The sequence below is a fragment of the Corythoichthys intestinalis genome, chromosome 19 (assembly GCF_030265065.1).
Source record: "Corythoichthys intestinalis isolate RoL2023-P3 chromosome 19, ASM3026506v1, whole genome shotgun sequence".
Lineage (NCBI taxonomy): Eukaryota > Metazoa > Chordata > Actinopteri > Syngnathiformes > Syngnathidae > Corythoichthys > Corythoichthys intestinalis.
The window spans coordinates 22458429-22474297 of record NC_080413.1 but is presented as its reverse complement, the minus strand read 5'-3'; the positions used below and the strand labels follow the sequence as shown (position 1 = coordinate 22474297).

The 15869-nt window shown below is 38.7% G+C and overlaps 1 protein-coding gene across 1 annotated transcript in view; it reads right to left on the bottom strand.

The window, feature by feature from the left end:
* pals1b (protein associated with LIN7 1, MAGUK p55 family member b) overlaps window positions 1-15869 on the bottom strand; it is a 38938-nt gene that overhangs the window by 7612 nt on the left and 15457 nt on the right. The window contains exons 5-10 of the mRNA XM_057822387.1: window positions 14602-14721; window positions 11549-11710; window positions 11366-11443; window positions 11073-11256; window positions 4001-4072; window positions 3839-3910 (exon numbers count right to left, since the gene is read on the bottom strand). Coding sequence (XP_057678370.1) covers window positions 3839-3910; window positions 4001-4072; window positions 11073-11256; window positions 11366-11443; window positions 11549-11710; window positions 14602-14721 — 688 coding nt within the window. The remainder of the gene's footprint in view (window positions 1-3838; window positions 3911-4000; window positions 4073-11072; window positions 11257-11365; window positions 11444-11548; window positions 11711-14601; window positions 14722-15869) is intronic.

Genomic DNA, 15869 nt, shown 5'->3' with positions numbered 1-15869 from the left:
CATGACGAATAGTTGGGGGTGCTGCTGGCTCCGGTGGCCCAAGCTCTTGTTCGTTGGAGCAAGGGCAGCTGGTTGGGGGCCCCCTACTGGTTGGGGGCCTAAGGCGATTGCTTACTTCGCCTGAATAGTAGATCCGCCTATGCATCACCATATGAGGCCAAAATGATGACACAAAAATCATCGAATTCAGACCAGAACAACAATATGAAACATCACCCTTCCAAAGAGCATGAGGGCCCTCTAGTGGAGAAAAAAACATTGTTAACTGACTGGTATAATGGATTTATGTTGTTATTGTTTCGACGTCTCTTTGGTGAAACTGGGACGGCATCTCTGGCAATAATAAAGTCAATATGTAGAATAAAGACGAAAAATGTAACGACTCTAGTGTAGCCCAAAGTAGTGGAGTAAGAGTCGCGTTTTTTTTTTTCTTCACAAATCTACTCAACTAAAAGTAAAAAGTATTGGTGGTAAAACTACTCTAAGAAGTACATTTTTCTCAAAAAGTTACTCAAGTAAATGTAACTGACTTCATCAATAAAGTGTTTGAATCCTTTCCGAAGCCCATGGAAATCATACAAAATATTAAATTTGGATCTCACAGCACCTCTACTTAATTCGCTTATGTTATGAACAGGGGTGAAAGTGGTTAGAATTTCTTGCCGGAACTCCCCGACATGATGGTCGCCATGGAGCCAGAAATTTTATCAAACTACTGAAATGCAAAGAAAACTGTTTTGGTCAGTTATTTCTATAACACAAAACTGATTTTCATTCAAAATTGTATTTTTTCAATGATTTGCAAAATAAAACAAAAACAGCTATAACCCCCAACCTCCATCTCCTAATTTTTATTTTCCCTAATTTCTTCACATACTAAATGCCAAATCTCAATTGTAACTACTTAAGAACATAGGATGTACAGTTCCTTGCAAAAGTATTCGGCCCCCTTGAATCTTGCAACCTTTCGCCACATTTCAGGCTTCAAACATAAAGATATGAAATTTAATTTTTTTGTCAAGAATCAACAACAAGTGGGACACAATCGTGAAGTGGAACAACATTTATTGGATAATTTAAACTTTTTTAACAAATAAAAAACTGAAAAGTGGGGCGTGCAATATTATTCGGCCCCTTTACTTCCAGTGCAGCAAACTCACTCCAGAAGTTCAGTGAGGATCTCTGAATTATCCAATGTTGTCCTAAACGACCGATGATGATAAATAGAATCCAAATGTGTGTAATCAAGTCTCCGTATAAATGCACCTGCTCTGTGATAGTCTCAGGGTTCTGTTTAAAGTGCAGAGAGCATTATGAAAACCAAGGAACACACCAGGCAGGTCCGAGATACTGTTGTGGAGAAGTTTAAAGCCAGATTTGGATACAAAAAGATTTCCCAAGCTTTAAACACCTCAAGGAGCACTGTGCAAGCCATCATATTGAAATGGAAGGAGCATCAGACCACTGCAAATCTACCAAGACCCGGCCGTCCTTCCAAACTTTCTTCTCAAACAAGGAGAAAACTGATCAGAGATACAGCCAAGAGGCCCATGATCACTCTGGATGAACTGCAGAGATCTACAGCTGAGGTGGGAGAGTCTGTCCATAGGACAACAATCAGTCGTACACTGCACAAATCTGGCCTTTATGGAAGAGTGGCAAGAAGAAAGCCATTTCTCAAAGATAGCCATAAAAAGTCTCGTTTAAAGTTTGCCACAAGCCACCTGGGAGACACACCAAACATGTGGAAGAAGGTGCTCTGGTCAGATGAAACCTAAATTGAACTTTTTGGCCACAATGCAAAACGATATGTTTGGCGTAAAAGCAACACAGCTCATCACCCTGAACACACCATCCCCACTGTCAAACATGGTGGTGGCAGCATCATTGTTTGGGCCTGCTTTTCTTCAGCAAGGACAGGGAAGATGGTTAAAATTGAAGGGAAGATGGATGCAGCCAAATACAGGAACATTCTAGAAGAAAACCTGTTGGTCTGCACAAGACCTGAGACTGGGACGGAGATTTATCTTTCAAAAGGACAATGATTCAAAACATAAAGCCAAATCTACAATGGAATGGTTCAAAAATAAACGTATCCAGGTGTTAGAATGGCCAAGTCAAAGTCCAGACCTGAATCCAATCGAGAATCTGTGGAAAGAGTTGAAGACTGCTGTTCACAAACACTCTCCATCCAACCTCACTGAGCTCGAGCTGTTTTGCAAGGAAGAATGGGCAAGAATGTCAGTCTCTCGATGTCCAAAACTGATAGAAACATACCCCAAGCGATTTGCAGCTGTAATTGGAGCAAAAGGTGGCGCTACAAAGTATTAACGCAACGGGGCCGAATAATATTGCACGCCCCACTTTTCAGTTTTTTATTTGTTAAAAAAGTTTAAATTATCCAATAAATTTTGTTCCACTTCACGATTGTGTCCCACTTGTTGTTGATTCTTGACAAAAAATTAAAATTTTATATCTTTATGTTTGAAGCCTGAAATGTGGCGAAAGGTTGCAAGGTTCAAGGGGGCCGAATACTTTTGCAAGGCACTGTATATTGAAGATAATGTAAACATTTACTTTTTGTTGTTGTTTTTTTTAAACATAAAGATATAAGTAACATATCGATTCAGAAAAATAAGTACAAATGACATATTACGCAGAGTGAAACGGAATATATTTTGAAGATCGCGCATATATTGACTTTTTTAAATCAAAAGGAAATGAATAAAATGCAAACATTTATTGCCCATGGACGCCACGTAGCGAACGCCTCCCCCCTGCTGGTTTAAAACTGTAATTACAACAGTATCTGTGGATTAAAATATTATTTAATAATTATTATTTAATTTAATTATTATTTATATAAGTTATTAAAAAGAATTCAGAGACTTATTGTACTTTAAAAGTGTTGAAAATTACATTAAATGCACATATTACTTGTATTTTTAGTTTTAAACATATTGTATGGCTCTCACAGAATTACATTTAAAACATGTGGTGTTCATGGCTCTCTCAGCCAAAAAGGTTCCCGACCCCTGGTATACAGAAACTGCGTTCCGGCCCTGAATCTTATACCGGAACTGCGTTCCTGACCGTTCTGGCCCACTTTCACCCCATTTTCACACGACTTTCTGTAGGCGGCAAAACTTTTGTCTTGCCAAAGTTTTCAAATGATAAATCTTTTTTCAGTAAAACATATATATTTTTGTACATTCAACATCATTTGTAAGGGTCAAATGATGCCATTTCTGACACCAACTGAAAAATTAAAAGTCAGGCTATTAGCAATTCTTTCTACAAAATGGATAAGCGCCAAGACTTTTGTCAGGGACTGTACAGTAACGAAGTGCTTTTACTGTGTTACATTCCACCACTGGACGACACAACTCCACTTAACTATCTGAAAGTATTTCTTAGTATGCCACAATTTGACTGTAATTAAAAAGTGCACAGAGAGGATTTATGGATTTGAATGATGCTCATTGTTGCTGCTTTTAATGTGAAGGTTTGGTCTCAGATCTGGTTTGCACCCACAGTTGGGCAAACAAGTCACACAAGTTCAGGCACTAAGCATGTGTTTGTCCGTGTGAAGGGGTCCTTCCAAGCCATTTAGGCCCCTGCTGGGCACCTGTTGGTGCCACCTCTGATCCTGTCTGTGTGGAGAAAACTAATCTTAGCCAAGCGTAGGCCAGGTCATTTCGGTTGTAGCTATAGTTTGTACTGCCTCAAAGCAGACAATGTTTGCACACTGACAAAAGCTGCTCTTTTTTGACGGACATTAAGAGTAGAGATCAAAGTGGAGCGTGTTGATTGAAGAAAGTTTTTTTCTTTTTTTCACCTGTGCTTTTGCTCAGAGGTGATGTGCTTTTCTTTTTCTGTTTCTTGTTTTTCTTCACATACCAACGCTTCCCTGAAAAAGAAGACAAGGTTATTTGTGATTGCAAAATCCTGTCCTGCCTGTGTGTAACCTTCACAGTGGACAACGACATGATCTTCTTACCTTGTTGTTGTTCTCTACTCCTGTCTGGCATAGTTCGCTTCAAGGTCTCTCGCTGTTGCTGGAAGCACTTCCCTGACAAAGACAAAATAAAATGATATAACTGATGGAGTAAAGATGGTTTGCTCAGTTTCAAAATCATGAAATGGTGTGTTTGGAAAAGTTCATCTGACAGGATCACAAGTATAATGTGTATTGAATTTCCAAGTAATGTTTTCATTATTGTGCATTTTTTAAAATTGTTAAAACTGTGAGCATGGCTACGGAATGAATAATACTCTAATCTCAAGGAACAAGTGCTATTGTGTTTCCTGTGTTTTCCTCTTGTAGCTTAACAAGTTGGCGTACTTTCCATTTCCACTGCTTAACCTCCTTTTCGAACAGGCACAATCTCGGGTCAAAGAGTAATCTCAAATAATTCTTAGGTGTTGCATCTAATCTGTTGGTTTCTCCAGATGGGAGGGGCTTTCCTCAAGGCTAGGGAAGGCTCAGATAGTGTAAGGTTAGTAGTTTGCCACTATGCATTACAAGCAGTATAGCCTGGCATTGCTTGGGTTTGGCAAAAATTATGTTCCTCGGGGAACATACTTTTTTGCCATACTAGAATAATGTATCATTTTGTGTGCGCAGTATTTTTGGACAAAACAAAAGCACACAGCAAAGAGCACTGGCGATATGACAAGCTAAGACTAGGAAATATGACTAAGCGTATGTAGCATTTGGCTTTGACTTTTAATACAGTGGGGGACGGGAAAAGACCAGTCTATGTCTAAAAATGTTTGCAACGAACAGCAGGAAGCCACATCAAATAAGATGTCACTTATAAACATCAGACCCCACTCACATTGATAATCCACTTAATTTTTTTTCAGTCAAGATGTGCCGAATATTGCCAACAATCGTCCTGCTTTGTTTCGCAGTGTTACATCAGTAAACCAGCGAGCACTATTAGCATCATATAAGGTGACATACCAAGTTGCTCAGTGCAAAATAGCAAAAATAAAAACTGTCCCACTGTCCAATGACACTGTTGTTTTTGTTGGATTAATTTTTGTTTTTACGGTTAAATGGTTATTTGAATGTATTATTATTTATTGATTGATTTTATCAAAATTTATTGTTCACTATTAAATGGTCAAAAAATGTACCGTGAATGTATTTTTACGGATTGGATATGATTTTTTTTTTTTTTTAATTCAGGCAAAGTGATGCACTTTAAGTCTTTTCTATACTTTATTGTAAGTTGCTATGTATTTTTTCTTTAATATTAAAAAGGACACAATATTATGCAGAGGTATACTTATATTAATAATTTATAGGCAAATGATACAATTTACAGTGGCGGCAGAGAGTTGTGTGGGAGGGGCGCGAAACGTTTACGTCTTCCTGGGGGGGCGTAACAGAAAATAATTGAGAAGCACTGCATTAGGCAAACCAGGCAATTGCCTAGGGCCCCCAGCCAGCAGGGGCCCCAGAGGGCCAACGGATTTAGCACACGCAGCTTTACTGCACTATCGCAGTGACAAGTGTAGGGAGTGTTTCAATACCATGGAATCATTTGGCACATTATCTAACGATTCTGTTATCAATCCCAATCAGCACAAACCATGTCCCGTAGATTATACATGTTTAAGAAAGTCCAATCAGCAATTAATACCACATGATTGTTTAAAGAGTGACTCACCAAGTACTCTCTGGAAAGTCCTTGCCGAGTTGTTTTACGTTGATTTTCACAGGCTACCTCATTATTAATGTGACGACTTAAAGAAATGGTGATTTTTCCCAAAAAGTCTATTAATGGGTCTATTGTATTCCTCGTCAAATACTCTATAAGAAAATGTATAACATATACAGTGGGGAGAACAAGTATTTGATACACTGCCAACATTGGCAGTGTATCAAATACTTGTTCTCCCCACTGTATGCATCTAAAATAATACTAAACGATTTCATTACCAATTTTAATACTCCTTTTAGCAAGGTTCTTGGGTATGGGTACGTTCTCATAGCAACCAGTCCTATTATTGTCCTACGTCACAAGCGCTGCGTATTCTGGGAGAGAGAATAGGCGTAAGGTGCGCAATTCGAGCAGAGGACGTGTGCGTCCGTGAACGAATGTAAGTATATCCATATGAGTCAGTGTAAAGTGCTTAGTTTTTGCCACTTTTATGGCCAAGATGACCGCACGTGCACGCAGCGCACACTCGAACCTCCCACCTTTGTGTTCATTATACTGCGCGAGTATGTATGTGTGTCACGTGACTCAGAAGGGCCCCATTTTGCTTGTTGCCTGGGGCCCACGGGGACCCTTGCTAAGCTTCTGGTAATAGTAAAAGAATACCAAAAAGGGGTTAATGCGCAATCGCTTTTCCATCACTGTGTACAGTATTGTGGCGAGCAATGTGGAGAAAAACGAGACAAGTTTTTATGTTTCACACTTGCCGCTTTTGTACCCCATACATCGCACGACCCCAAGAGATAGCGCTGTTATTGAACAGAAAACACCAGAACATTACCACGCCAACCGCCAACCTCAGTCATGGTTGCCACAACTACCCATGAACCATTGCGGGCGTAACAGATAATAAATAACAGTCGCTACAGTATAAATATAAACCTGCCGCTGTCAACGTTCTATGAGGTCGCAATTTGGCAGCATTCTGTCGCGTTCCTCCCCGCTAGCTATTTGCTCGCCATTCACGCTCGTTTGCACTTTGATCGCTAGTTTGATACACTCCCGCTTTTTCGGTGAGATCTTTTGTGTTTATTCGTTATTGGATCGTTTTTGTTCACCACTGTAAATAAGAGCACTGAAGCAAGTAAGGGTAAGTCGCCATTTCTGTTCAACCCGTTTTCTCCTGTTTTGTATAGAGTAGGAAGTTAGGTTAGAAGCTGTCTTTTCTTTGTTCCTTTTACAGGATCAGGGCTTAGTTAGCGGGTGGGGTTTAAGTGTAGTTGCTTTTGTTTGTTGTTTTGGCCTGGGCTTACCCTGAAGTCACGCTTCCTCAGCATTTTGTACATATTCATTGCGAGTTTGATTATTGTGTAAATAAATTTGTGTCCACTTGTCCATTTGTGTGGATTGTTTTATGTTACGCCTTTCGCGAGCCATCTTTGGCACGTAACACCATATATCCAGCAAAAATGAATACCTTAGTAATATTTCAGAAAATTGTAAAAAAATGTTATCCAGCGTCTTGTTGTGGAGTACTCAAAGCCACGGCGTATCATCACACCAATTAAAATTTGTACATGAAACCGCAAAGTTTGAAAGCCAACTGCGATGTTGCAATTGCAAGAGACATGTCTTTTGCTGTCACCTCCACAAAGTACAACTGTTTAAAATTTTGGCAAAATCCGCCCAACCGTTTCAGAGTTCATTGGGAACGAACACACACACAGACAAAGTTCCTTTTATATTTACTGTAAGTATAGATTTGTATTTTAATATCACTGATTGGATGTGGCATGTACTAAAAAAATATTTCCGTGAATTGGTATGATCCAAAACACATCATCAGACCAAATTCATATTGGAATCTCAATTTTAATAAAAAAGCAAATGATTAAAAAAAAAAAAAAAAATCACGACCATAAGGCACACCTAAAAGTAAAAAAATTTCTCCAAAATGGATCGTGCGCTTAATAACGTGGTGTGCCTATTGTGTGGACTGAGTACCAAAATGTGTCTGTCTGAGCAATTTTTGAAAAGGCGGACGTAAGTGAGAGCTGCATGAGAACCTTAAAGACAGAAGGCTGCATATGATAGGGGGCGTGACCCCATGGTTATGCAAAGGACCCTCGAAAATGGCATCTACTGCAAAGAGACACGCTTACGAAGCCCAGTTCAAACTCAAGGCTATCACCTACGCAGGGGTCTGCAAGTCCGGTCCACGAGAGCCGCTGTCCAGCTTGTTTTCCTTTAACACACCTGAATGAAATAAGGAGCTCATCAGCAAGCTCTGCAGTAGCCTGATAACGATCATGATTGTTTGATTAAGGTGTGTTAAAGGAGCGAGACATGAAAAACAAGCTGGATAGCGGCTCTCCAGGACCGGACTTGCAGACCGCCGACCTACGCGAAACAAAAAGAAACTGCCACCCATGGTGATTTTTAAGAGGACGACACTGCCTGGAAAGAAGAAAAGTTGAGCTGCTGTGTTTGAGGGAGACCTAGCCCAGCTGTTCAATTTGGATACATAAGATGAGGAATTTGATGGATTTGTGGATTGGTTAAGCCTGATGTGAGTACAGTTGTCCCTCGCTCCTTCACGCACTTAGTCCATCACAGATTTTTTCCCCCCAATAAATAAATAAATACATATAAGCTGTCCCGATACGATCATGTAGTCTCACTCTCCCTCCTGCTGCTTTTCTTCGTCAGGCAGTGCACTGGAGACGCTTGGAAGCCGAAACTTCAAAGCGCAACATGTGTCAATCATCCTTTAGCTTGTTAAACAGTTGCTGTGGCAACTCATTATGTGTAAGTGAGCAGCTTGAGCGGATTTGAGTGGACTCACTCAATGAAGCATTTAATAAAGAAGCATTTTTCTACTTTACAGTAGTAGACAGTAACATTTTTAAAACTTATAATTATTACATTTGGAGTGTTTCAAAACCATTTATTAAAAAAAAAAAAAAAAAAAAAAAAACGATTGTCGACGATGTCGAACGATTAAAATTTTTAATCGAGTTAATCACAGCTTAAAAATGAATTAATCGCAATTAATCGCAATTCAAACCATCGCTAAAATATGCCATATTTTTCTGTAATTTATTGTTGGAACAGAAAGATAAGACACAAGAAGGACATAAACATTCAACATACTGTACATAAGTACTGTATTTCTTTATTATAACAATAAATCCACAAGATGGCATTAACATTATTAGCATTCTTTCTGTTAAAGGGATCCACGGATAGAAAGACTTGTAGTTCTTAAAACATAAATTTGAGTACAAGTTATAGTAATTTTATATTAAAACCCCTCTTAATGTTTTCGTTTTAATAAAATTTGAAAAATTTTCAATCAAAAAATAAACGAATAGCTCGCCATTGTTGACGTCGCCGAGCGGGACGTCACATGGGCTCCCTGTAGTGATTAGAATACACCACAAGGTGTCAATGGCGAGTTTTAAATTAATTAGAGATCTAGCCAAGGCAAAGTCTGAGTAAGTTTTATGTGTATTATGCAAAGCTATTTTAATTGGGAACGCCAGTTCTCTTTGCATTGAGCGCTTTTCTTTTTGCGAACATTATTTTTTTGAGAGATAGAATATTATTTTTGTTGTGCTTTTAATAACAAATAAGCGTGTTAAAAAAAATCTTCTTCTGTGAAAGATACGAACTTTAATTTTGTTGTGCTTTCACTAAATTATACTGTAGTGACTTCACTGTTCCGCCCAAATGCATGATGGGAAGTTGGGCAACCATGACTGTCAGTGGTGGCTGCAAATGGTATACAGTATGTTCTGCGCTGTGTTCAAATAAGCATGTTAAGAAAAAGATCGTCTCTTGTGAGAGATGGGAGTATAATTAATGTTGTGCTTTCACTAAATGATACTGTAGCGACTTATCTGTTCCGCCCAAATGCATGATGGGAAGTTGGGCAACCATGATTGTCAGTGGTGGCTACAAATGGTATACAGTATGTTCTGCTATGTGTTCATTAAGCGTGTTAAGTCGTTTGCCACAATACTTATATTTGTTGTGAGAGAGTTCCCAAAGCTTAAGCCAATAAAAGGCGCTAATGAACGCCTGTGTCCACTCGCATTTCTCTGCCTTATCGCTCTTAATGTGCTAAAACGGCGTTACTGTAAACTGTTTGAGGCAACGCATGAACGGATCATTCCGTGCATGCATTAATTGCGTCAAATATTTTAACGTGATTAATTAAAAAATTAATTACTGCCCGTTGACGCGATAAATTTGACAGCCAATATATATGAAAGCTTTTTTTTATACTTTGGGGAAAAAAGTGGAAAACGTGTCTTACATGTATCTCTTTCCAGTGCTAAATCTGAATAAATACATTGAACACACAATGCTACTTTGCGGTTTTTTACTTATTGCTGCGGGTTCTGGTCTCCATTAACTGCTAAATGCTAGTGTGTTTTTCATGGCGCCTTGTGTGTGTGAAATACAAAAATGTCACCCCAAATGAGCCTGCGGCTTTTAATACGGTGCGCCCTATGGTCACGAAAATACACTATACACTATACTAACCCTAATGCTAATACAGTATATATATTTTCTTCACCTAATTTCAAATCCATAGAACGGTATACAGTATGTAAAAACTAACTGTTCAGGCATTTAAACATTGCAATCACTTTTGTGCAATCACAAAACTTTTTCAAGTAAAATTAATTTCCCTTATTTTCGGGACAATAACTCACAGTTTTGGATGTTTTGTATTTTTTCCTCCACACTAACAGGTTTTTCAGAAGTGATACTGAAGATGTGGATTTTGATAGATTTGTGTTGGGTCTAAACTTACTATTGTACTGAGAAAATAATAAAGGACCTGAGGGAGGGCGGAGAGAGAATCAGAACGGAGACAGAGATAAGGTTTTACGCTGACGGCCGTCAGGAGGAAGGTTGATGCGGAGCGGGTGGCTCACAACAAGCTTCTCTGCCCTCCCCCTGAGGAGCGCAGCCTTTTATTGCACACACGTGAGTTTCGTTGAGCTGCTAAGGTATTCTTTACTGAGAACAGAAACCAGAATGAAACATTATGGTAACGTTTACTGAAAACAGAAACCTTACTCTTTTCATTGTGTAAACACTAAAGCACAGGCGAATAAACTGTTACATGAGAAAACATAATCATAACACCTAGTTTTAAACACACATAATTGCATTAATTATTGTAAATACTGTTAGTGTGCAAAAGCATTAAAGCACATCTTACAATTTGGTAGGTAAAATCGAGAGATTGGTAAACTATTTGTCTTTTTTAGGCACTTCACTATCTAAATAAACGTTAATGTTACTTTAATATTAGCCTGTTGTTCTCCATTTTATCGTTACGGTACTCTACATAATTATGAATTCCTCTGTTCTAATCCCAACCTGGAATGAGTCCAGCCAGTAACTGGTTTTCCTCGTCACCGTCCCTGTAAGCCTGCCACCAGTTGGGGTCGTCCTGGCTGATGACATGGAGAATATCCCCTTTCTGGAAAGACAGGCCAAGCTCCCTACATGGCACGAAAGGGTCATCCGAGGGGTCGTAGTCAAAGTAAGCTCGTACGTGCATCTGTGGAACAAGGCGGGATTTGGAGAGTAAAGGTTTAGCGTGGTCTTTGTTGCCCTTGCTTGCATTTGTGCGTGCAGACAGCCCGTGCGGGTCCATATTAGAGACTTACCACAGTCTGTCTGTGTTGGGCAGGTTTAATCTGAGAGCTTGGGATGAGGAGGAAGGTCAAAGTGCCGTGCATTTGTTGCTGATGGACGAGATAAGAGGAAATGTTCCTCAAATATTAGGTTATTATTCAGCTCATGCTTAGAACAATTAGAGGTGTATTGTTTCCTCTCGAGCATGTTCTCACCAGTAAGTCGTGAACTTCATTGACGTGCTTCCCACGAACTGAAAAGCCATTGATCTCCAGGATCTCGTCCCCCTCATTGAGCAGGCCGCTTCGCTCCGCGGTCCCGCCTTTCACTACTCGACTCACCACAACACTATCCATGTCATTACGTACGGTCGCACCCTGGTGATAGAGCCATGCACAGGGTTTCTACAGGTATCAGCAAATCTCATTTAATGCTTTTTAATGCAACGTTAAACAAATTTAATGCCCATACCCAACTACTTGTGTTTCACACACACAAATCGTGAGTTGAATTGTCTGATCATTACTTTTTAACCGATAACTCATATCCCGATATCAAACCGATACCGATATACAGTCCCTGACAAAAGTCTTGTCGCTTATCCATTTTGTAGAGACAATTGCTAATAACCTGACTTTTAATTATTCAATTGGTTTCAAAAATGGCTCATATGAAAGCTAAGACCCTCCCAAATGATGTTGAATGTACAAAAATATATTTGTTTCACTTAAAGATTTATCATTTAATGAAGACATAAAGGTCAAATTTTGGCAAGACAAATGTTTTGTCGCCTACAGAAATCAGTGTGAAAATTGGACAAAAAATGTACTTCAAATACAAAAATATGTTACATAACATAAGCAAATTAAGGAGAGGTGCCATGAGATCCAAATTTATTATTTTGTATGACTTCCATGGGTTTGAAGGACTGCATCCATATGGTTCGGCAAGGATTCATACAATTTATTGATGAAGTCATCAGGAACATCAAAGAAAGCAGTCTTGCATGCCTCCCAGAGTTCATCAACATTCTTGGGTTTCGTCTTCCATGCTTCCTCTTTCATCCTACCCCAGACATGCTCAATGATGTTCATGTCTGGTGACTGGGCAGGCCAGTCCTGGAGGATCTGAATCTTCTTTGCCTTGAGGAACTTTGAGATTGAAGTATGCAATGGAGCACCATCCTGCTGCAGAATTTGTGCCTTTTTATGGTTAGGGATGTAAGAGGCAGCTAAGATTTGTTGATATTTCAGACTATTTATGTTGCCTTCCACCCTGCAGATCTCTCGCACCCCCCCATACTAGATGTAACCCCAGACCATGATTTTGCCACCACCAAACTTCACAGTTTTCTGAGTGAATTTCGGATCCATGCGGGCTCCAGTAGGTCTCCTGCAATATTTGCGGCGACTGTGGTGCAATCCTGCTGCAGAATTTGTCCCTTTTTATGGTTAGAAATGTAAGAGGCAGCTAAGATTTTTGAATATTTATTTATGTTGCCTTCCACCCTCCAGATCTCTCGATCCATGCGGGCTCCAGTAGGTCTCCTGCAATATTTGCGGCGTTTGTGGTGTAATTCAATGGAAGATTCATCTGAAAAATCCACCTTTTGCCACTTTTCCAGCGTCCGTCCTTTTGACAGGCTGTGGGCCTTGGCAAATCCCACACGGTTTTTTAATTGTCTTTTCTTTAATGCTGGTTTCTGGGCACTGATTCAACCACGGAGGCCATTTCTAGACAGAATTCGACAGACTGTTCTGGTTGACACAGGGACTTCAGGTGACCAGGTCTTGTGGAGCTCTGCTGCAGTGGAAAAAGATCAAGATCCTCCAGGACTGGCCAGCCCAGTCACCAGACATGAACATCATTGAGGATGTCTGGGGTAGGATGAAAGAGGAAGCATGGAAGACGAAACCCTAGAATGTTGATGAACTCTGGGAGGCATGCAAGACTGCTTTCTTTGATGTTCCTGATGACTTCATCAATGAATTGTATGAATCCTTGCTGAACCGCATGAATGCAGTCCTTCAAGCCCGAGGAAGTCATACAAAATATTACATTTGGATTTAACAGCACCACTACTTAATTCGCTTATGTGATGTAACATATGTTTATATTTGAAGTACATTTTTTGTTCAATATTCACACTACTTTCTGCAGGCAACAAAACCTTTGTCTTGCCAAAATTTGACCTTTATGTCTTCATTAAATGATAAATCTTTTTTCAGTGAAACAAATATATTTTTGTACATTCAACATCATTTGGGAGGGTCTTAGCTTTCATATGAGCCATTTCTGAAACCAATTGAATAATTAGAAGTCAGGTTATTAGCAATTGTTTCTACAAAATGGATAAGCGACAAGACTTTTGGCAGGGACTGTATGCGGTCGTGGACATATTTTGGCTAATTGAATTGTGATGCCCAACTGGATATTCTGTGAAAAATAAGGGAACAACTTCAACTAAAGTTATGGTAAAGTGCCACACAGGGCTTCTGGCTCAAAATAACAACAAAGGCACACAGCTTCAGTACAGTGAATGGGGTATGTAACAAGTTTATAATTCATCATTTTCAATCATTTATTGTTCATTTAATTGTTGCACCATGAACGCAAATGGTATTCCCACATAAAAAAACGTAAGCATCTTAATCTAGAGACATCTAATGGTCAATCAGCCTAACTGCCGTGATAGGCTGTGACCAGCCCTTGAACAAAGGCAAAAGGCTTCTACATTCACTTTGAAGGCAACATGCATATTGGTCCAAAACCGATAATGAAAGACAGATGTTAATAATATCCGATACCATTTTAAAATGACTTTATCGGCCGAGATCTCTACTCAACTGTAATAAATTATATAAAAAACATGTATTTAACCGTCAAGTTTACATAATTTTTAATGCTTTGAATTTATAGTTTAATACTTTTTAAGGCCTGCATCTTGACAAAATCCATTTAATAACTTTTTATGATTTTTAATGACCTGCAATAACCCTACATGCCTTATACATTATGGGGATAAATTAATATTTTTTTAAATACAGGTATTTTTAACTTACAAATTTTGATATTGAATTTTGATTTGAATTAGGGGACACAGAAGAAATATCACCCCTATAAGTGTGTATACTTGTAACCTCTACACTTTAAACTGCTTGACATGCGAGATGCAATATATGATTTAACCTATATTTGTGTTTGTCTTTGTCTTGCTGACCACTACACCTCTTAAAATAAAAAATCATAAATATGGATGGCTTCTCACCAGTGGAGTATCACGGGTTTTATGCAGCCGCACCATTTTCACAGTTTCTCCAAAATACTGGATCACAGTGTCTTCTGATATTTCCTGAACTGCTAAGCTGTCATGTGCCTGCATCAGCGCCTGGACACACAAAGAAAACAGTCAGGATGCATCTTTACAATGAATTAAGGAGTCCAATTAAAAAATGTTCCTCTTTATTTTTGGATTTACTGCTATCTGCATGTTACAAGCCAACTTTCAGATGAGTTGGAATACATACTCAATATCATGTAATACGCAATGTGATATTTAAACAGATTCTGATGATTTATTATCAGTTTTTATTCACCACATCAAAAAGACAGGTCAGAAAGGTCCTAAACTGAGAGGTGACATGGAGAACAGGTCAGAAAGGTCCTAAACTGAGAGGTGACATGGAGAACAGAACCTTTAAGCTTGTGTAAATCTTTTCAGAAATGCCAGAAACAAAACTGTTGCAACACATAGGACTTGGAACTAATCAAAAGAAGGAGTCATGCTACATATATCACATAACACAAACCTCCTTTCAACTATAAATGTCGCTGCGTTTGTGTTATTTCTGCTTGCTATGACAGTTGAGGTTTGCTACTTTTAATTTAATGTTTGCTATCCCAAGGTTTAAATACAACTTTACATAAGACTGGCACATCTCATATCCAATGACCATGTGCCCATGATGACCTAAATCAAACATACTTAACATAGTATTTATGCATTTCCTGGTTCCCCTAAAATTGACCGAGGGATGGATTTAGTGCTGCGATTTTTAATCGATTAACTCGAGTAATAAAGTAATAAAAAAAACATTCGAAACAAATTTTGCTGCTTCAAGTATTCGTTTAATTAGAGTAGTGTTGTAATGGTTTTTGAACATGTTTGCATTTAGTTTAATTGATTTGAGTGGATACACTGCCCTCTAGTGGCAACAGTGAATATGACACAACTCATTTTACATGGCTGAATCTAGCTGCTCCCTGTTAAGACCAACATAACGTAAGTTTTTGTTTGAGCTCATGTTTTTTAATACACATTTGTCATTAAGTTTATAGGTATTTTTAGCTGTTTTTTTGTGGAAATATGTGTCTGAACAATTTGTTGGGAGCACTGTAAAAAAAATAAATTTAAAAAAATTTTGCATTTTATAGCATTACACAAGACAAGCAGATTTTGCTATGCAAGTTAACCAATTGTTCTTTTGTTGTACTTAAATCCTTATTTAATTATTTATTTTTTTATACCGTTTGAGG